Source organism: Euleptes europaea, chromosome 14 (assembly GCF_029931775.1).
Source record: "Euleptes europaea isolate rEulEur1 chromosome 14, rEulEur1.hap1, whole genome shotgun sequence".
Lineage (NCBI taxonomy): Eukaryota > Metazoa > Chordata > Lepidosauria > Squamata > Sphaerodactylidae > Euleptes > Euleptes europaea.
The window spans coordinates 2,461,518-2,484,095 of NC_079325.1; the positions used below are offsets into that span (position 1 = coordinate 2,461,518).

The 22,578-nt window shown below is 46.0% G+C and overlaps 1 protein-coding gene across 2 annotated transcripts; it reads right to left on the bottom strand.

Annotated features, from left to right (window-relative positions):
- Positions 1–959: 959 nt before the first annotated feature.
- Positions 960–21,156, bottom strand: LOC130487020 (nicotinamide N-methyltransferase-like). 2 transcript variants are annotated; one of them, XM_056860383.1, is made up of 5 exons: positions 21,002–21,156; positions 18,481–18,688; positions 10,385–10,551; positions 4,130–4,337; positions 960–1,383 (listed from the first exon to the last, which is right to left on the bottom strand). In XM_056860383.1, exons 1-5 carry the CDS (start codon positions 21,144–21,146, stop codon positions 960–962), a joined length of 1,152 nt encoding a protein of 383 aa, XP_056716361.1. In that variant the 5' UTR covers positions 21,147–21,156. The 2 variants fall into 2 exon arrangements, with proteins under 2 accessions (XP_056716361.1, XP_056716362.1); XM_056860384.1 differs by lacking the exons at positions 960–1,383; positions 4,130–4,337; positions 10,385–10,551 and adding an exon at positions 16,794–17,229.
- Between the last annotated feature and the right edge of the window lie 1,422 nt (positions 21,157–22,578).

Here is a 22,578-nt window from a genome sequence, read left to right on the forward strand (position 1 = left end):
AACAAGTTGTACCCCTGAATCTTAAATGACACCTGCTAGACAAGGCTGGGCACTAATAGCACAAGGGTGCAAATGTTACGCTGTTGAGACACAGTTTCCAGTTTTGTACCCATGTTATCCTTGCTCCACTTTAAAGCCTAGCAGGTTTACAGTGCAGTTCTAAACAGAATTTTCCGACTCCACTGAAGTCAATGGGTTTAGAAAAGTCTAACACTGTTTAGGATGGCTTTGTTATTGTAACTTAAGCTTGTGGGGGGGGGGCTAAAGCCCACTTGATGCACGAAGGTTTATATACACAGGGAAAGTGGGGGCTGGGGGTTGAGCAGTAAGTTACAAAGCCTAGTTTGTGATGTTTCTGTGCAAAACTCACAATTATACAGATAAACACAGCAATAGTTCACACTAGCTGCAATTGGTGACAATGCAGATGGTTAATTCTTTTACCCTTTCTTTTCACAACATTCTTCAACGCAACTTAACAAACAATAATGGCATCCCCAGTCACAGTGCAGTATATTGCAACATAGCCAAAGAAACACAATTTAAACAGGCCTATGAAATGTATCAAGAAGCAGATATCAGACAATTCATCTCTTTTAAGCTTTTAATTAATTAACCAATGTGATACAAAACAGATAATCAATGCAAAAGAAAGACTTTGTAGCACGCAAATATAAGGCATAAGATATTGTCGAAGGCTTTCACGGTCAGAGTTCATTGGTTCTTGTGGGTTATCCGGGCTGTGTAACCGTGGTCTTGGTATTTTCTTTCCTGACGTTTCGCCAGCAGCTGTGGCAGGCATCTTCAGAGGAGAGTATACCCCCTTTCCCCAAATAGTATCCTGCTTCTTCCTATTTTCCTGAATCAACTTATACTTTGATCCTGCAATTAAATCCCTTTGACCACACTGCTCTCAATGGAACGGTCTTGGTTTTGTTTTATTACATTGGCACCTACATTCACTGCTGTTTCTGGGCTACTAAGACATACCTGCCTCGTTTGTTGGACCCATGCAGCGAATCACAAAGTTCTTTCAACTCAGCCCAAACAATATCAAAGCCAGCCCCTTTCACAGCATTATCAACAGTTTCCTGCTCCAGGTAGAGGGCGTGGAACCGATTCTGGCCAGGAATGTAGAAGGTTGTTTTTAGAGCTGTCACTAGGATGAGATGTCCTCCGGGCTTCACAAGAGAGCCAATGTTTTTCACAGCTGATCTGTAGGTCGGCAGGTCTTCACAAGCCGTCTCCAAACAGAGAACAGAAAGCACACAATCAGCAGGAGGCACCACCAAGGGGGCGAGAGGGTCGGCTTGGGTCACATCACATTTGAGGACTTGCTTGATGGTCCTTCTGACCTTCTCTTCTTTTTCAGCCCATCTCTCCCTTGGGATACAACAGAGAAGGTTGGCACAATAATCCATCAGACAATCCTTCCATTCTATTGTACAAGCAAGCCTGCCTCCTGCTCTGTTTATCAGATGGTAGGCCGGTGTGTGACAGGGGAAGGAAGGAGAGGAACCCCCTCACACCTGGTACCAGAAAGAAGAAGTGAAAAAAATGCAAAATGGATCCAGTTGACCCAGTATCTTCTAGAAGCGATGCACCAGCATAGTCCTGCCTGGGCACTGAATATACTATCACAAGCCTGCCCACCGGATCTTCCTGCATGCCTCCCCACTATTTATGATGAGGTGGGTAGCCACAAGAGATGCGGTCGTTTCAGCTGTGCCCCCCAAGTACTTTAGCATGCCCTTCCCCTTTCCTTGTGCCTGGCACCTCCCCTTGAACTTTTTTCAGCACCAGGATGGTTATTAATTTTTGCCCCCAGGGTTTCACCTGCAGCCTGATGGCTGCCACGTTACTGAGGTGGAACAGAGTAAGTCAGACTGCTTTTCTCTGCTGTCTGTTTTATGGCTTGATTATTTTATTTGGGGCTGGATATTCTTACCTGGCTGTTATTGATTTTATGCTCATTGGTTCCATTGTGTAGTGGAGAGGTGGGGTAGAAACTTTTTAAATAAACAAAAGGGCAGCAAAACCTTCACAGGGGGCAAACACTGAGCAGTAGGGGCTGAGGGTGAAGGATGCTCTCACTGCCATGTGAACTTGGGCTGGTCACTCTCTCTCAGCCTAACTTTCCTCACAGATTGGTTGTGAGGATAACATGGAGGAGAGGTAGGGTCGCCAACCTCCAGGTACTAGCTGGAGATCTCCCACTATTACAGCTGATCTCCAGCCTATGGAGATCAGTTCACCTAGAGAAAATGGCCACTTTGGCAATTGGACTCTATGGCATTGAAGTCCCTTTCCTCTCCAAACCCCAGCCTCCTCAGGCCCCGCCTCCAAAATCTCCAGGTATTTCCCAACCCACAGCTGGCAACCCTACGGAGAGGAGAACTGATGAAAACTCTTTTGAGGCAAATGCAGAGTGTCCCAGAATGATAATGGGGGTTCACCCTGGGGATCGTGTTTCCCCAGTTTTACTGAGTTCCAGTTTAATAAAACAGGAGTCCAATGGCACCATAAAGTAGGATTGCCAACTCTGGGTTGGGAAATTCCTGGGTGGACTGTTGGGAAACAGGGATTTGTTGAGTGGAGGGACCTCAGCAGGGTATAAGAGTCCACCCTCCAAAGCAGACATTTCCTTCCGGGGGGGGGGGGGGGAGATCAGTTGTAATTCCAGGAGATTTCCAGGCTCCATCTGGAGGTTAGCAATCCTACTTTAAGGACTAACCTATTTATTCTAGCAGAGTCTTTCATGAGCAAGAGCTAATTTCATCAGATGCATTTATACTAGGGTTGTCAATCTCCAAGTGGTGGCTGGAGATCTCCTGGTATTACAACTGATCTCCAGGTGACAAAGATCAGTTCCCCTGGAGAAAATGACCGCTTTGGAAGGTGGACTCCATGGCATTATACCCTGGTAAGGTCCCTCTCCACCCCAAATCCTGCCCTCTCCAGGCTCCACCCCCAAATCTCCAGTTATTATTATTGTTGTTGTTATTGCTATTATTACTGCTATTATTATTGCTATGATGATGATGATGATGATGTAGTTATGGCTTTTTACAGGTAATAGATTGAGTTTTCTTGGTGGGCAGTTTGTATTTATCTTGTTCTTGTGGCTGCTTTTTGCTGGTGAAGGGGCTGAAAGCTTTGTATTTTTAAGCTGGTGCTGCTGCTGCTTTGCAACATTTATGTCTTTTCTGTATTTCGTATTTTTAATTTGGAAGCTGAACATCAGGAAGACAAAAGTAATGACTACAGGAAAATTACACAACTTTAAGGTTGACAATGAGGAAATTGAAATTGTTGAAGACTTCCTATTTCTTGGTTCCATCATCAACCAAAAGGGAGACTGCAGCCAAGAAATCAGAAGGAGATTGAGACTGGGAAGGGCAGCCATGAAGGAGCTAGAAAAGATTCTTAAGTGTAAGGATGTGTCACTGGCAACCAACATCAGGTTAATTCATGCCATCGTATTCCCTATTACTATGAATGGGTGTGAGAGCTGGACAATGAAGAAAGCTGATAGGAAGAAAGTAGATTCCTTTGAAATGTGGTGTTGGAGGAGAGTGTTACAGATACCCTGGACCACCAAAAAAACAAATCGGTGGGTTTTAGAACAAATCAAGCCTGAACTGATCCTAGAAGCTAAAATGACTAAACTGAGGCTGTCGTACTTTGGACATATTATGAGAAGACAAGAGTCACTGGAAAAGACAATCATGCTAGGAAAAGTTGAAGGCAGCAGGAAAAGAGGAAGGCCCAACAAGAGATGGATTGACTCTATAAAGGAAGCCACGCCCCTCAATTTGCAAGATCTGAGCAAGGCTGTTAAGGATAGGACACTTTGGAGGACATTGATTCATAGGGTAGCCATGAGTCGGAAACGACTTGTCGGCACTTAACACACACACAACTTGGAAGCCACCCAGACTACTGAGTCTCTGTGGGTGGATGAGATAAACAGAAGTTAAAGATTTTGGAGATGGTGGGATGAATGTAGTAATCTTCCCCTGATGCCATTTCCCTGGCTGAAAATGCCACCAACCCCGGCCCGCATTAGTTCCCATAGGGAAACAGACAAGTGCCCTTATTGTGCCAGATGCCACCTGATGTCCTGTACCTGTCCCCTTCCAGCTCACAGACATATTTCACCAACAAGCTCCAGTCGAAAGCTCCTGGCTCCTTCTTCAGCCACCGCTGCATCTCCTCCCGGTTCTGGTCGGTATAGTCGGTGGCGATGATTTCTTGGAAGGACTCGCAGGCCGAGAGGAACTGGTGGATGCTGGGTCCGCTTCCAATATCGATCAGGGTGTTTCCTTTAAGGCCATCTGGATTTTAACAGAAGACTGGTTTTGCTTTCCATCTCCCCCTCCTTTCCTCCCTGCACTATGATTCTTTATTAATGTTATTTTCAGAAGAGGGTGTGAATGGAAAGAGCGTGGAAGTGGCACCCCGGGCTCCTTTTCTTCAGGGCTCCCTTCTCCTGGGTGAACAGCAGGCTTCTCCACAATGCCCAATTCTGTAATTCAAAGACTGCCACTCTGATACCCCACCCCAACTTGCTTCCTCTGTAGGGTTATCAACAGAAGGTTGTGAAATTCCGAGATACTTGGGGCCAGAGCCTGGGAAAGGTGGAGTTTGGGAAAGGGACGTGATGCCATAGAGTCCATCCTCCAAAGTTGCCATTTCCTCCAGGAGAACTGATCTGTGTAGTCTGGAGATCACTTGTAATTCTGGGAGATCGCCAGGCCCCACCTGGAAGTTGGCAACACTACTGCCATAAAACATTCACTTTTCTCATCATCAAGGCATATATGCCTGTGCAGGGGCCAGTCCAAATTGATTAACTATGTCCAGGGCAATGGTATTAATAGCGGGGCTCCCCAAGGATCCCGTAGTGTTGCTGGGGTCTCACTCTGACCCTTTGTGTAACTGTTGAATCCAAGAGCTGAAATGCTGCCATGGATACTGGGGATATGATTGAGCCAGGATGAGGGCGTTGGGTTCACCTTAGGGTTGCCAACCTCCAGGTACTAGCTGGAGATCTCCTGCTATTACAACTGATCTCCAGCCGACAGAGATCAGTTCCCCTGGAGAAAAAGGCCGCTTTGGCAATTGGACTCTATGGCATTGAAGTCCCTCCCCTCTCCAAACCCCGCCCTCCTCAGGCTCCGCCCCAAAAATCTCCAGGTATTTCCCAGCCCGGAGAGGGCAACCCTAATCAGGGCCCTGCGGGATCTTTCCCAGTTACGCAGGGCCTGCAAGTCTGAGATGTTCCTTCGGCCTATGGTTGAGGGCAGCAATAATTATTCCATCAAAGCTGGCCTCCCATCTCTCTCCCCCCTTCCTTTTTTACCACCTACATGGCAGGGAGGATCCTGGCTGTTCTTGCTGTTAGCCAAGACCCTTCGACATTTATGCGCCACCTGGTTCTGGTTTGTTCTGATTTTTATATAACTGATTTTAAATTAAGGATCATTGGTTTTAATTAATTTTATGAAATTGAATATGTTATAGTATACTATGTTGTGACACATCTCTTTACAACCAATTCAGATCTTAGACAAATGTTCATATTTTTGAATGTTCCCTCCATGCTGACTTCTCGCTTGCCTTGAAAGCTCCTGCTGGGGTTGCCATAAATCAGCTGTGACTTGACAGCACTTTAGAAATTCGCAGGCAAGTTCTGGTGCAGCTGACCAGGGATTTTGACATAGATGGCACAGCTCAGCCAATGCAAAAAGGCTCATAAGAACATAAGAAAAGTCCTGCTGGATCAGACCAAGGCCCATCAAGTCCAGCAGCCTGTTCACACAGCGGCCAACCAGGGGCCTCTACGAAGCCCCCAAACAAGAAGACTGCAGCGGCACCATCCTGCCTGTGTTCCACAGCACCCAAGATAATAGGCCTGCTCCTCTGATGCTGGAGAGAAGAGGTATGCATCATGACTAGTATCCATTTTAACTAGTAGCCATGAATACCCCTTTCCTCCACGAACATGTCTACTCCCCTCTTTAAGCCTTACAAATTGGCAGCCATCACCACATTTTGGGACAGGGGGTTTCACAATTTAACTATGCGTTGTGTGAAAAAATACTTCCTTTTATCTGTTTTGAATCTCCAGCTTCAGCAGATGACCCCGCATTCTGGTATTATGGGAGAGGGAGAAAAACTTCTCCCTGTCCACTCTCTCCAAACCATGCATATTTTTTAGACCTCTATCATGTCTCCCCTTAGCCACCTTCTTTCCAAGCTAAACAGCCCTAAGCATTTTAACCGCTCCTCATAGGGCAGTTGCTCTAGTCCCCTAATCATTTAGTTGCTCTTTTCTGCACCTTCTCAAGCTCTAATAATCTTTTTTAGGTGTGGTGACCAGAACTGTACACAGTATTCCAAGTGTGGTCTCACCATAGATTTGTACAAGGGCAGTATGATATCAGCAGTTTTATTCTCTATTCCTCGTCTAATTATGGCCAGCATGGAATTTGCCTTTTTTACAGCAGCCGCACACTGGATTGACATCTTCATTGAGCTGTTCACTACCACCCCAAGATCCCTTTCTTGGTCTGTCGCTGCCAGCACAGATCCCATCAGTGTATATGTGAAGTTGGGATTTTTTGTCCCAATATGCATCACTTTACACTTGCTCACATTGAATCTCATTTGCCATTTTAATGCCCATTCTTCCAGTACGCAGAGATCCTTCTGGAGCTCTTCACAGTCCAATTTTGTTTTAACCACCCTAAATAATTTGGTGTCATCTGCAAACTTGGCTACTACACTGTTTAACCCCAACTCCAGATCATTGATGAACAGGTTGAAAAGCACCGGTCCCAACACAGATCCCTGAGGCACCTCACTGCTCACATCCCATTCTCACCATTGTGAGAAATGACCATTGATTCCTACTCTCTGCTTCCTATTTTTCAGCCAGCTCTCAATCCATAAGAGGACTTGTCCTCTTATCCCATGACTATGAAGTTTGCTTAGCAGTCTTTGGTGGGGGACTTTGTCAAAAGCCTTTTGGAAATCCAAATACACAATCTCCACAGGCTCATTCCTGTCCACATGCTTATTGACACTTTCAAAAAATTCTAATAGGTTAGTGAGATGGGACCTACCTTTACAGAAGCCATGTTGGGTTTTGCTCAGCAGGCCTTCTATATGCCTTGCCCTTCTATATGCTTGACAATTTTATGTTTAATAATGCTTTCCATCCATTTACCTGGAACAGACATTAAGCTAACTGGCCTGTAATTTCTTGGGTCCCCCCTGGAACCTTTTTTATAAATGTGTGTTACATTGGCCATTCTGGTACAGAGGCTGATCGAAGGGACATGTTACATATCTTTGTTAGGAGTTCAGCAATTTCCCATTTGAGTTCTTGAAGAACTCTAGGATGAATACCATGTGGTCCCTGTGACTTGTTTGCAGTTTGTCTAGGACATTCTAGGACTTCCTGCCTTGTTACCACTATTTGCCTCAGTTCCTCATTCTTCCCTCTCCAAAATCTCTGTTCAGGAGAAGGAATCTGCCCTGTATCTCCAACAGTAAAGACAGATGAGAAGAATTCATTTAGTTTCTCTGCATTGCTTTATCCTCCCTTAGTGTTCCTTTACTCCCATTGTCATCCAATGGTCCAACCGCTTCCCTAGCTGGTTTCCTACTCCTAATATACTTAAATAATTTCTTATTGTTTGTTTTGATGTTGTCGAAGGCTTTCACGGTCAGAGTTCATTGGTTCTTGTAGGTTATCCGGGCTGTGTAACCATGGTCTTGGAATTTTCTTTCCTGACGTTTCGCCAGCAACTGTGGCAGGCATCTTCAGAGTAGTAACACTGAAGGACAGTGTCTCTCAGTGTCAAGTGTGTAGGAAGATATAGTCAGAAAGGGGTTGGGTTTAAGCTGAGTCATTGTCCTGCAAAAGTAATGTGCTAATCATTGTCCTGTAAGTATCAAGATAATGTGCTAATGACAATGTGGTATGTTAATATGGAACCATTGTATCCTGAAGTGATCTGTTAATGTGTGAAGTCCAAAGCTAATCTCCATGGCTATTGTTGACTATAGTCTTTGTTAGTCTGGAGGTTTTTAGGTCAGGAAGCCAAGCCTTATTCATTCTTAAACTCTCTTCTTTTCTGTTAAAGTTGTGCTGATGTTTATGAATTTCAATGGCTTCTCTGTGCAATCTGACAACTATTCTACCAACTATTTTGTCAGATTGCACAGAGAAGCCATTGAAATTCATAAACATCAGCACAACTTTAACAGAAAAGAAGAGAGTTTAAGAATGAATAAGGCTTGGCTTCCTGACCTAAAAACCTCCAGACTAACAAAGACTATAGTCAACAATAGCCATGGAGATTAGCTTTGGACTTCACACATTAACAGATCACTTCAGGATACAATGGTTCCATATTAACATACCACACCGTCATTAGCACATTATCTTGATACTTACAGGACAATGATTAGCACATTACTTTTGCAGGACAATGACTCAGCTTAAACCCAACTCCTTTCTGACTATATCTTCCTACACACTTGACACTGAGAGACACTGTCCTTCAGTTTTACTACTCTGAAGATGCCTGCCACAGTTGCTGCCGAAATGTCAGGAAAGACAATTCCAAGACCACGGTTACACAGCCCGGATAACCTACAAGAACCAATGTTTTGATGTGTTTAGCGATATGCCCCTCAAAATCTTTTTTTCCCATCTCTAATTATCTGCTTGCATTTCCTTTGTGCAAGTTTGTGTTTGTTTTTGTTTGGCTCGTTTGGGCAATCCTTCCAGTCTCTGAAGGAAGCCTTTTTTTCTCTTATTGCTTCCTTCACCTTACCCGTTAGCCATGGCGGTGACCTCTTAGACTTATTACTACCTTTCCTGACCTGCAGTATACAAGCTAGCTGAGCCTCTAGTAATGTGGACTTGAGTAACCCCAAAGCTTTTTCCAGAGATTTAACCCTCCTAACTGTTTTTTTCAACTTCCTCTTTACCAGGTTTCCCTCTTTTAAAGTCAAAGGTAATTGTGTGAGATTTCCCAGTCACTTTCCCACTTACATATAAATTAAATTTGATCCCATTGTGGTCACTATTGCCAACTACATCCACATCCCACACCAAGTCACTGGCAGCACCACAGAGTGTTAAATCCAGGATCGCCTCCCCTCTGGTTGGGTCTATGACCAACTGTTCGAGGGCACAGTCATTTAGGATGCCTAAAATTTTTATCTCTTTGGCTTGACTGGAGCATACATTTATCCAGTCAATATGAGGGTACTTAAAGTCTCCCATTATTACTACTTCATTACCTTTACATGCTTCCCTGATTTCAATCTCCATCTCAAGATCACTTTGAGCCATTTGGTCAGGAGGCCAATAGAACGTCCCCAGTACTAAATCACCTTTGGGGCCCAGAATCGTCACCCATAAGGATTCTGTGGACGAGTCTGCCCTTTTTATGGTTTCTAGCTTATTAGACACTATGCCTTCCTTGATATACATAGCAACACCCTCTCCAATACACCCTTCCCTGTCATTTCTATACAGTTTGTAACCAGGAATGACCGTATCCCACTGGTTTTTTCCCCTCCACCAGGTTTCTGTAATGCTCACTATATCTATGTTTTCTCTTAAAACCATGCACTCTGACTTCCCCATTTTTGCTTGGAGGCTTCTAGTATTAGCATAGAAACAACTCCACACTGTCTCTCTCTTTCAACTTGCCTGGCATGTGCCTTTGGGCATCCTTAAGTGTCTATCCCGTTTTTTTTTTTTACCATCTCCTTTCATGTCTATACCATTCTCATGTGGGCAATCTGAAGCAATTTTCCCTTTGTCCATGTGCATTGAGTCTCCCAGAACCGGATGCTTCTCAGCTCCTGTCGGCAGAGGGTCCAAAATTGCTCTCTATAACAATCATGTTGGGTTAAGGGGAGGCTGATCCCTCCCTCCTTCTCCAAAATATACCTGACCAAGGGAGTTTTAACTGTCGAAAGGTCATGCCCTGAAAATTTTGTTGGTCTCTAAAGAGCTCCTGGTCTCCAATCTAGCTGCCTTTCCCCGAAGTTACTCTGTGGCAGAATGGGGCAGGGGAAATGGCATGCAGAACTGGCCCTTTGGCATTCTGCTTCCAAGTCCAAATGTCTTCCTCCCACCCCCATGACCACTTCAAGAGCAGAGGGGAACTAAGTTCTCTTTTCCCCTTTCCAGTGATGACTGACGGGGGAAGCACTTTCTCCATGCATTTCTCTGTGTGGATGATCTGATGGGAAATAAAGTGGAAATTCCTTCTGCATCATATACAGCCGGTAGCTGTCAAATATTTTGGGCAGTCCACAATAGTCGTGGGTGTGGCTAGGACAGACTCACCCAAAATGAAGGCCTTGTGGAGGATTTTCAGAGAGAAAGTTAAAAAGGCATTATCTGCTGCTCTGTCAGGGTTGAAAGAATAGTAGGTTTTCATGTAGTCTTGGGGTCTAAAATGCTGCAAATAAGCTTCTTTTCCGATTAAGGTCTTCTCCATGATGTCATGCAGCCTGCAAAAAAGTCCCAATGATCCTTGTTCCCTTCAGCACAAAGTTTTTATAGCTTCACTTTTCCCACGCCCTTCTTGTGGATGCCAAGAACTTTAACCCCAGCCCACCAGAAGCTTGGAAAACAGAAATTGGATCAGAGAGCCAAAGGGAGGAACTATTGGGAGTGGGGAGCCATTCATTGCCTATCGTTGCAGTAAACATGTTTGTGTATGCAAATAATTGAGCATAATGTGAGACTGCCAACTTTTTAACTGAGCCTGCTCTTAATGCCTTAAAATATTTTTGGCATGCAGACAGGCAGCAGTGGAAGGTCATCTAGGAGCTGAGAGAAGAGAATTTTGCCTACTGAATTTGTGTGCCCATCTTTGGCCCTAAAGACCTTCTAAAAAGCCAGCATGGTGCAGTAGTTAAGAGCAGTGTTTAAGAGCAGTGGACTATAATCTGGAGAAACGGGTTTGATTCCCCACTTCTCCATATGAATCCTGCTGGGTGACCTTGGGCTAGTCACAGTTCTCTCTGAACTCTCTCAGCTCTACCTACCTCACAGGGTGTCTGTTGTGGGGAGGGAAAGGGGTTTGTAAAATGGTTTGATTCTTCCTTAAGTGGTACAGAAAGTCGGCATATAAAAACCAACTCTTCTTCTTCTTCTTCGCCAGTGAAACGAAGGGGGAGGGAAAGCTGACCCCTAACTCTACCCACCAACTTTCAGAAAGGTTCTTGAGCATAGTTCCTGACTATCTCAATTTACTCCGAGTGGCTTGGAAACATTAAGGAGCAGGGAAGGTGCTGGAAATAGGGATGTGGGCGCAGCTGATATCTGAGTGCTGGAAGTTCCCATCTCTTAGATGAGGAAGAAAGCAACAGGTAGGAGAAACATGCTTGGAGAAGAAGGAGAGAGGGGAGTAATGACTAATCTTTTGCTCCTACACCCCACAAGAAAGTATGGGTTCCAGTAGGTTGCTCTGAAGGACGTCACAGTAGAGGATCTGCTGGACGGTTCTTCTCACCTTGGCCTCCTTCTCAGCCCATTTCTCGGGAGCCTGCATGGTGTAGTGGTTAAGAGCGGTGGTTTGGAGCTGTGGACTCTGATCTGGAGAACCAGGTTTGATTTCCCACTCCTCCACATGAGTGGCGGAGGCTAATCTGGTGAACTGGATTCATTTCCCCTCTCCTGCACATAAAGCCAGTAGGGTGACCTTGGGCTAGTCATGCTCTCTCAGCCCCACCTATCTCACAGGGTGTCTGTTGTGGGAAGGGGAAGGGAAGGTGATTGTAAGCCACTTTGATTCTTCCTTAAGTGGTAGAGAAAGTCGGCATAAAAAACCCAACTCCTTCTTCATTTGTTCCTGCATAAAATTAAGAGCAAACAGATGATTTGGCAAACCTTCCTGCAGTCTCTGGCATCCCGGTCAGAAGATGTGGTAAGAAGGAGGGAACACTCTTACACAATCGAGCCACTTAAGTCTACTTGGAGCCTTTGGCCTGTGCCTTCAACTTCTTGTTTTCAATTCCCCTTGGAATCTGCACTGGGAGTTCTAGCATGCTCTTTTTCCAGTGGCAGAATCATACCGGTATTCAAAGTTCACCAAGGCTCATTGGAACGGAGGGCAACATGCAGCAGGGGGCACAGACATAAGTGAAGGTCACCAGCCAACTTTTGAGCTAATTGCTTCCACTGGGCTTTTCAAAGCAGCTTGAAACTCAGACATGGGGAGGCAATAGGGTTGCCAACCTCCAGGTGGCACCTGGAGATCTCCTGCTAATACAGTTGAGCTCCGGATGACCATGATCAGTTCCCCTGGAGAAAATGACTGCTTTGGAGGGTGGACTCTGTGACATTATATCTTGCTGAGGTCCCTCCCCTTCCTATCTTTGACAGTCTTGCTCAGATCTTGCAAATTGAAGGCTGTGGCTTCCTTTATTGAGTCAAACCATCTCTTGTTGGGTCTTCCTCTTTTCCTGCTGCCCTCAACTTTTCCTAGCATGACTGTCTTTTCCAGTGACTCTTGTCGTCTCATGACGTGCCCAAAATATGATAGCCTCAGTTTAGTCATTTTAGCTTCTAGGGTCAGTTCAGGCTTGATTTGATCTATAACCCACTGATTTGTTTTTGGGCAGTCCATGGAATCCGTAACACTCTCCTCCAACACCACATTTCAAAGGAATCTATTTTCTTCCTATCAGCTTTCTTCACTGTCCAGCTTTCACACCCATACATAGTAATAGGGAATACGATGGCATGACTTAATCTAGTCTTCTTAACTTAGGGTTTGTTAAAAAAAATTGTAGCTGAACTAAAACTCATTAACCCATTCCTATCCCTTGAGTGTGAGTTCAAGTTCCCTGAGAGCTTGCCAGCATTAGGGCGGCCCTACCCTGATTTAGGAGCCCCGTGGCGCAGAGTGGTAAGCTGCAGTACTGCAGTCCAAGCTCTGCTCATTACCTGAGTTTGATCCTGATGGAAGTCAGTTTCAGGTAGCCGGCTCAAGGTTGACTCAGCCTTCCATCCTTCCGAGGTCGGTAAATTGAGTACCCAGCTTGCTGGGGGTAAAGGGAAGATGACTGGGGAAGGCACTGGCAAACCACCCCATAAACAAAGTCTGCCAAGGAAACGTTGGGATGTGGCATCACCCCATGGGTTAGGAATGTGGTTGGTGTGCAGGATGAAAGACACTGACCAGCCACACTGCTCAACATGCAGGTGAGATCCCTCATGCCCAACACTGGGTGAGTTCCTCCACACCAAGCCATCTGGCCATAGTATCTGGTTGGGTTACCTTTCTCCTTCCATAGCTAAGCCAGATATTTTCCACTAAGCAGTTGGCTGCAGGCCCCTGCTTTTACCTGGAAGCCAGATCGAAGGAAAACCTTCATGGAGGTATATATATATATATGTGTGTGTGTGTGTGTGTGTGTGTGTGTGTGTGTGTGTGTGTGTGTAAAATTTTATTTTCACATTTTCATTGCATTAATAAGAGCAAAGTTTTAACAACTGCTTTAGCAATAGGTTCGATAAACACAATCCATAACCCTACTTACTAACATAATTATTTTTATCCTCTATACTCACCATCACCAAATCCTTGGTCCTTAACCTTAGGCGTATCTAGAATCAGTACTTAAACAAAGAATCCCAAAACAAATGAAAGCTCAGAGCATTAACTTCACACACATTCCAGTCTCTGTTGCAGCACATCCTGGTCACCCTTTCGGTTATTCCAGTATATAGGAAAGAAGCTCCAAGCCCACATTTACCTGTATGAACATATCTTATTCATTGTCTTGTTCATTTTCTGCCTCCCCCCTCCCACTGCAGCCCATGTAGACACCCAACCTTCCAGTCCGTGCCACTGGGTATGATGCAAACTGGCATATTATCACATGTGGTGGCCAAGATCTGGAGGAGGGGACTCGGAGAAGGGCCGTCCCATCTGTTCACTTGGCTCATTTGGGCAACTGGTTGGCCACTCTGTGCAACAGGATGCCAGGCTGGGTGGATCCTCCTTGGTCTGATCCAGCAGGGGATCTTCTTGTGCGCTTATCACCCCAGTGGTAACATTTCTGGTAATGTATTGTTTGTTTTGCTGGTCTTTGACTAATAAAGAAAACCATCCATCACCCCACTTGGAAGACACAGACTCAGAAGTTTGAATGGAGATGCATCATGTGCTTTATTATGGATAACATACCACCATCACAAGCAAATATGTACAGAATAAATGAAGAATGGCAAGAAAATAGGGAAAATACCAATGCACACAACATAGAAAGGATACTGCATGAGAAAGCACATGATACATGGCTAGAGAATGAATAATTCAATTCTGCTCCAACCCTGTTGGCACTCCTCAGGAGAAGACATGGCCGGCCATGGAGAAATGGACCACCACACATTGCCAAGCCAGTTCTATTCCACGCAGCATTAAAACAAGAGCAGAGCATTCATTTCTGTCTATTTATTTCCTTTCTTTATAGTCTGCCTTTCTCGCTGAGACGCAAGGCAGAACACAGGGTATGAAGCAATGCATTCAGACAGCATAAAACAGCCAGTGAACAAAGTCATAGGATTACAGAGTATAAGGGCAATGCAAACGAACTATCGAAGGCAAGGTATGCTATCAACAGTCATGAAAGCAGAGGACAAGGTACAGGAAAATGCAATAAAAAGCAGGTGATGCCTACAATAACCACTGCAGTGGACTATAGTCCTATTCCATTAAAAAGGCAACTTCCTGGGCTGTTCCATTCTGTTTCAGATCTAATCCAGATCTAATCCATTTTTTTAAAAGCCATTCAGGCATCTCTATTTTTGCATGTTCTGTGGAATGATAGAACCACAGGAGCCTGATCTCCAACAAGCCTGGAAGATGGCCTGTATACTTTGACTCTGGCCTTACGGATTCATACTATGGTTACCTCAAGGCTAGACTACTATAAAGACCTCTATGTGGTCTGCCCTTAGAGATCTCAGAAAGGATGCACTCGAGCTAGAACCATTCAGATAGTCCTTGCCCCCCTAACACCCTCCTGAGTTAAAGCGAAGCATCTGAATTCTAAATGCTGCTAAGCATTGTACGGGGGTGGGGGAGGGGTCCAGAGCAAATGCTTCAAGCCCATGAGCATTGCTGCATTCTCCCCACATCATCCGGCTAGTGCACGTTTCCTTGAAGAAGAATGTTTATTGAACTGCACAAGCCTTCTCTTCTGCTTTTCAAGCAAGACATACCTCTGTTTCTAAGCCTACATCCATACTGTGATTAATTTCCAGATTCCTTCCATTTTCACCATGAATGCAATGGCATTTGGAGTGGCAACGGAGCATCTACCCAGAATTTACCCCACACGTTCCTTGCCCCCCCAAGGGCCACCCTTTTACAAAAAGTAATAATTGAGGTTGCTGTGTGTGTGTGTGTAAAGTGCCATCAAGTCGCAGCCGACTTATGGCGACCCCTTTTTGGGGTTTTCATAGCAAGAGACTAACAGAGGTGGTTTGCCAGAGCCTTGTAATCATATGTCGATTACATTTGGCATATCTCTGCAGCTTAAATTCAATAACTGGTATATCACTGATGCTTAAAGCAATAGCCATATGTCAATTATTGATTTTTTAAAGTCTCAAAATGCCTTCTAGCAGTGCAAGGGGGAAAGATGGTTCTGATGTGGACAGAACTTGCCAAAATGCAGTTTCCCATCTAGTCAACATGCAGAGTTGCCTTGAAAGTGATCTTCCCCAAAAGATTGTACTGATCAAACCGAGTCTAGGAAAGATCATAGCGAACCAGGAGGAAACACAGTAAAAGGACGATTCGGAGACGACATTATGTAGATGCTCCGAAAAAGCTTGCTTCAGTTCAGATGCAGAAATGGAGAAAAACCTCATTTTAGAAGCAGCCTATGTATACCTGTCCCCTTGACCCTGGGTTCAAACTATTGAAGTACTTGAAGGGCTGTCATATAGAGAATGGTGCCAAGTTGTTTTCTGTTGCTTCAGAAGGTCAGACCAGAACCAACCGGTTAGAATTAAATTAAAAGAGTTTTCGTCTAGACATTAGGAAGAATTTTTTTAACAGTTAGAGCAGTTCCTCAGTGGAACAAGCTTCCTTGAGAGGTGGTAAGCTCTCCTTCCCTGGAGGTTTTTAAGAAGAGGCTAGATGGCCATCTGTCAGCAATGCTGATTCTATGAACTTAAGCAGTTCATGAGAGGGAGGGCATCTTGGCCATCTTCTGGGCACTGGGTGTGTGTGTGGGGGGGGAGGTAGTTGTGAATTTCCTGCATTGTGCAGAGGGTTGGACTAGATGACCCTGGTGGTTCCTTCCAACTCTATGATTCTATTTAAACCCCATGGGAAAGCATGTGGTGGTTTTCTGGGTGAAAAGAGTTGAGTAGTTATTAGAAATCTGGGAGCATGCTAAGACTTCCATCCTTATCTAGAGGTTTTATTCATTCTTTGTCAGGTCATTAGTCTAGATGTGCTACTTGCTACAGATCTAAAATAGCTTTGCATGCTAACATGTATTAAAGACCACCACCACTTCTCTGAAGTGACTTCTACAAGTTTTGATTTTTTGCCTTCCCAACAACCCTAGCTATTATTCCCATTTTACAGATAGAGAACTGAGGCTGAAAGGGAAGCAGTTTAGCCAAGTTTGCACAATGAGCAAGTGGCAGAGATGGGACAGGTTCTTGGGCCTCCCCAGATCTAAGATTATCTACTTAGGCCTCCTCTTTCTTTCTCATCACTTTATGCCTCTTTCTCCTTGCGGGCAAGGATGAAATATTTCTCAGAGAAATCACAGACGTCCAACATATCCTTGGCAAACCTGGGCTCTATCTCAAACTCAACGACGACAAACCCACTTGCCTTGAGAGCATCCCTCAGGTGCTTCTCGGTCAGGACTAAGCTGAAGAACTTACGGGTGCCCACCATGTAGAAACTGCACCCCAGAATCCCAGCAAGCGCCAGGGCTCCCCCGAGCTTCAGCAGGGAGCTGATGTTCTTCAGAGCAGCTTGCATGGTGCTGATATCTTTGCAAGCGGCCTCCAGGCATTCGACGCTTAGCATGCAGTCCGCCCGAGGCAGGGTGACTGGTTCCAGTGGGTTGCTCTGAAGGACATCACAGTAGAGGATCTGCTGGACGGTTCTTCTCACCTTGGCCTCCTTCTCGGCCCATTTGTCCCTGCACGAAAATAAAAACAAACAGATGACTTGGAGAACCTCCCTGCAATCTCTGGCATCCTGGGCGGAAGATGTGGTAAGAACCTAGTTTGGAGGGAACACTCTTACACAAACAAACCACTTAAGTCTACCTGGAGCCTTTGGCCTGTGCCTTCAGCTTCTTGTTTTGAATTCCCCTTGGAATCTGCACTGGGAGTTCTAGCGTGCTCTTTTTCCCATGTCAGGGCAATACCAGTAGTATTCAAAGTTCCCCAAGGCTTATTGGAATGGAGGGCAACATGCATTAGGGGACACACATTAGTGAAAGTTATCACCCAACTTTGCAGCTAGCTGCTCCTGCTGGGTTTTTCAAAACAGCTTGAAGCTCAGATACGGGCAGGCGATAGGATTACCAACCTCCAGGTGGCACCTGGAGATCTCCTGCTATTACAATTGATCTCTAGATGACCACGATCAGTTCCCCTGGAGAAAATGGTTGCCTTGGAGGGTGGATTCAGTGGCATCATACCCTGCTGTCCCTCCCCCTTCCCAAACATCACCTGCCCGAGCTCCACCACCAAAATCCCCATCCAGAGCTGGCAATCCTAGGAGAGAACCATTGAGCTCCTTGGAGGAAAGGCAGAATAAAAATATTTAGGGGCACAGACAGTTTGTGTTTATCTCCATGTTGTGAGACACTCTGCTTCATTTCTGTAGATCTCACTGCAGTTCAGGTCACAATCAGACCAACAGTCTATCAAGGTCAGTATTGCCTACTCAGACTGGCAGCAGCTCTCCAGGGTCTCAGGCAGAGGTCTATTCACATCACCTACTTGCCTGGTCCCTTTAACAGGAGATGCCGGGAGTTGAACCTGGGAGCTTCTGCATGCAAAGCAGATGCTTCTCAACTGAGCCATGGCCCCTCCCTTCTCAGTGGACAGCCTGTCCGGTCCCTTTCCTCCAGCCTTCCAGACTGCAGACACCTCTCCCTCCATTCCCCTGTCTCCTGGGCCAGTCCACCTCCAAGGCCCCATTTATTCCTAAGCCTAGCGTGAATTTCTAATCAAGCTAACCTTTCCATTCATCCTTCCATGGCCATCGACTTTCCTCCTCCCCAGCAGCAAGGATGACTGCAAATATTCTATGATGTCAAACCAATTAAGCAGTTGGCTCCACCTTGAGCAATGGCCAGCGGATCCGAAAACATGATGGCACTGGAGGGGGAGGGGGAGGGGGACAACATTGGAAATGCTCCTTCATTGAGCTCCCGTACCTGTTTCCTTCCAGCTCACACACATACTTCACAACAGGGGTCCAGTCAAAAGCTTCTGGTTTGCTCTTCACCCACATCTCGATTTCCTGCCGGTTCCGATCCACGGGATCAGAGGCAATGATGCTCCTGTAGGATTCGCAGGCGGAGAGGAATTGGTAGATGGTGGGGCCGCTGCCCAGGTCAATCAGGGTGTCCCCTTTCAGGCGCCCTGGGGGAGAGGAAGGGCAGGTCAAGAGAGCTTCCTCAAGAGCAAGAGGGAGGCCTAAGCCAAGGAGAGACAGTCTCTGCTAGGGTTGCCAGGTCCCTCTTCACCACTGGCAGGAGGATTTTGGGGCAGAGCCTGAGGAGGGCAGGGTTTGGGGAGGGGAGAGATTTCAATGCCATAGAGTCCAAAAGCCAAAGTGGCCATTTTCCCCAGGGGAACTGATCTCTATCAGCTGGAGATCAGTTGAAATAGTGGGAGATCTCCAGCTAGTACCTGGAGGTTGGCAACCCTAATTGAAAGGGAGTTTCCCTCTAGCGTCTCATGGTACGTTGCAAGTCCTACCCCTAGGGAAAGCAACTCAGCCAGGGCTGCCAACAGACCTGGAGAAAAAATGTTCTGTCTTAGTCTGTGGAAATGGGGTAAGGTTGCCAAGTCCCCACTGGCTACCAGCGGGGGATGGGGGATAGAGTTGCCAGATCCAGGTTGGGAAACTCCTAGAGATTTGGGAGTGGAGCCTGGGGAGGACAAGGACCTCAGTGAGGTAGAGTGCCATAGACCCCACCCTCCAAAGCATCCATTTTCTCCAGGGGAACTGATCTCTGCAGTCTGGATATGAGCTGTAATTCCAGGGGATCCCCAGGTCCCTCTTGGAGGCTGGCATCCCTAAAATGGGCTGCTGAAACCTTTCATGGAATGGAAATAAGTAACATCACTTGGTAAATGACACCTCATTATGCCTATATTATGACCTCTCAAGCAGAAGACACAAACACAGCAAGGGCCTGAATGTGCCACCCCTCAGCAGAAGCTGAAGCCTTGGGAGCCTGCCTCCAAATTTGATGGGGCCTGGAGATCTCCCAGAATTACAGTTGATCTCGCCTGGAGGAAATGGCTGCTTTGGAGGGTGGACTCTAGGGCATCACATTCCTGCTGAGCTCCCTCCCCTCCCCAAACTCTGCCCTCCTCAGGCACGGCCCCCAAATCTCCAGCAATTTCCCAACCCACTTGTTCCTCCTTACAGGTTTACGCACACAATTCAGCCTCCTCCTGCTTTGCTCACTCATCAATAGTTGGGAGCTGTCCACACTCCCATTGCGGGGATCACATTTTCCCTTTTGCTCTGTCATGTCCTGAAAAACTGGCCTTCTGTCCCTCCTTCAGTGTGTTGCAGTGGTTAAGAGTGGCGGACCCTAATCTGGAGAACCAGGTTGGTTTCCCCACTCCTCCAAGTGAAGCCTGTTGGGTGACCTTGGGCCAGTCACAGTTCTCTCCAAACTCTCTCAGCTCCAGCCACCTCACAAGGTGTCTGTTGTGGGGAGAGGACGGGAAGGTGATTGAAAGCCACTTTGAGGCACCTTAAAGGTAGAGAAAAGCAGAGTATAAAAACCAGCTCTTCTTCTTCTTCTTTGCTGCCCCTTCTGTTGTTCATAGCCCTGGGTATCAATCTTTCCAGCAGAAAAACAGTTGCAAAACCAGATTGGTCCATGCAAAATCCAAAAACAAGAACAAAATCCATGTAATGCTTTTTATTAGGGCCAACCAAATTGTTCTGCCAACTCAACCTCACATGCCATGCGTCTAACAAAGTGGAATCTCACTGATGAAATCTCTGAAGTTATCATAAAGGCCTTTTGCTATTTTTGCCACTGCAGATGAGCTTGGCTGCTTTTCTGGAATTTAACCGTCAATGTGCTGGATCCAGCAAGTGGACAGTATAGGGTCCATGCAAGGATCCCCAGTCTTCCCAGCTCCTCTCCCTCCCAACCATTTCCAGTGCTGGAAAAGTGTGTTCTCGTAGCCATGGGACTTGTGTGCACTAACAGTCGCACGTGTCAGGAGGCTGCCGAGGGAAAGGGGTGAGATTGTGCCCCCCTTCCTCTTCCACAGCGGAGTTCTGCTCAGTCAAGAGGCAGGAGGGAGCGGTTTTGTCCTCTTCCCCTCCCCACTGTAGCTTCCAAACCCTCCATGTGGGTCCTGCAAACCCAAGAATAAATTTTCCCAGCATCAGAAATGGTTGCTGGGGAAGGGGAAATCCTAGATGTTTGGCAGCTGTCAGCGCCTTCTGTTGACAGAGTGCAGGATTCAACTCCACATCTCCCGGTCATGACCTCTATGCTTTCTACTTATTCCCATGCTGGGACCATTTTTACGGCTCAAACAGAAGAGGAACAGGGCCAGTTAGAGACGACAATGTAGATTTTGGAATTAATTTCCCAACGGAATCGTAACCATGCCTCCTTTATAACGCCCTCCAAGAATCTCCTTCGTGCATCAGGCAAAGGTGCGCAAGCATACCTCACAGTTGTGATGACGTACCTGAAGCAAAGGTCTTGCAAAGTTGTTTCAGGTAAAATTCAAGGGCTTCATCGCCCAAGGTGCCTTCTCCAAAGTGGAAATATTCCAGGTAGTCTCTGGAATCAAACTCTGCCTGGTAAACATCTCGTCCAGTGAACTCCGCCATGGTGCTCTCTCTGTAGATGGTGGAATTTGCAGCTTTCCCTCCCTGGGCCTCTCTGTCAACACAGGAAGAGTTCACAGTGCTGAACGTTCAGAACTTGGCCTTTGGCCATTAACTCTTCCCCGTTCCCAAGAGCAGTAGAATCAGCTTCATTGAAGCTTGTATATTTCATTTTTCGATATACTTCCAAGCCAATGTGAACAGTAGAATGGTTTACTGGCTGTTCCCCCACTTAAGGTTGCCCCCTTGGCATCCAGTAGGGCCGGTGCCTTCTCTGCTGTAGCCCCCACTTTGTAGAAAAGGCTCCCTGAAAAAGTGGGGGTGAACACATGAGCACCTAAAGCTGCCTTATACTGAATCAGACCCTTGGTCCATCAAAGTCAGTATTGGCTACTCAGACTGGCAGCGGCTCTCCAGGGTCTCAGGCTGAGGTCTTTCACATCACCTACTTGCCTGGTCGCTTTAACTGGAGATGCCGGGGATTGAACCTGGGACCTTCTGCATGCCAAGCAGACGCTCTACCACTGAGCCACAGCCCCTCCCCTATCTTTAGAAATTGTTAGCATCCCATCTTTAGAAATTGTTAGGAGGCATTACAAGGCCATTTTACTCACCAGGTCTTTTAATGGGGTATAAACTGGAAGGATCTCTTGGTTAGGGGGTTTATTTTGTTGGTTTTACATTGTGACTTTTTCATTTTGATTTGTAAGCTGCCTTGAACCCCAAGGCAAAATGGGTTATTATATTTTAATTAATTAATAAAATTAAAAGGATGCTTTTGCATACTCTCTCCCTCTTCCCCTTGGGTACCAAATGCAACTGAAATGTCCCCACTTTTGGAAACCTTTGTAAAGTCTGAATGCAGAAAATACAGCAAACTCCAATTTGTTGTAATGCCTGAATTTCCTACATTTGGGTGTCACCACAAATTAGATTTGGATTGAGGACTTCCAAAACCCTGAAGCCTTCCGTTGCCCTCTGCACGCAAGAGAGGGTAGCACAGGCTGCTGGCCAAGTTTGTGCCTGGCATTAACTGAAGTTTGCTGCTGATGTCTGAATGCTGCCTTAGAGACAACGAATAAGTACTCCCTGGAAGAAAACACATTCAGAAGTGATGGTGGCATGATTGATTTCTTCACACAAATGGCAGGGTTGATACTTCTGGCTAGGCTAGGACCGGCATCTTCCTTTCTGGCAGACAGATGCAAGATAGGGAAAAACCCCACCAGTGCAGGTTCCTAAATTTTTGCATTTCTGTAGCAGGAAAGTTACACCTGTGGGACATCAGCTAGTTAGGCAGCCATGAAAGGAATAGAGGCCCTGCCAGAAGTTCAAGCTGCCCCTCTCTGTTCCCAAACTCTACCCTCCACCTTTCAATCTGTTTCCTTATAGAAATGTGGAGTATAATTACTTCTTCATACTGTCTGAAGAGGAG

Bases quoted from the DNA above. Each gene is read 5' to 3' on its own strand.
- LOC130487020 (XM_056860383.1), bottom strand. From the start codon at position 21,146: ATGGCGGAGTTCACTGGACGAGATGTTTACCAGGCAGAGTTTGATTCC. The intron at 10,552-18,480 runs GTACGGGAGCTC...ACTTTTTTGCAG, and splicing joins TGTGAGCTGGAAGGAAACAG to GCTGCATGACATCATGGAGA. The intron at 4,338-10,384 runs GTGAGTCTGTCC...GTTAAAATCCAG, and splicing joins CCACAAGGCCTTCATTTTGG to ATGGCCTTAAAGGAAACACC.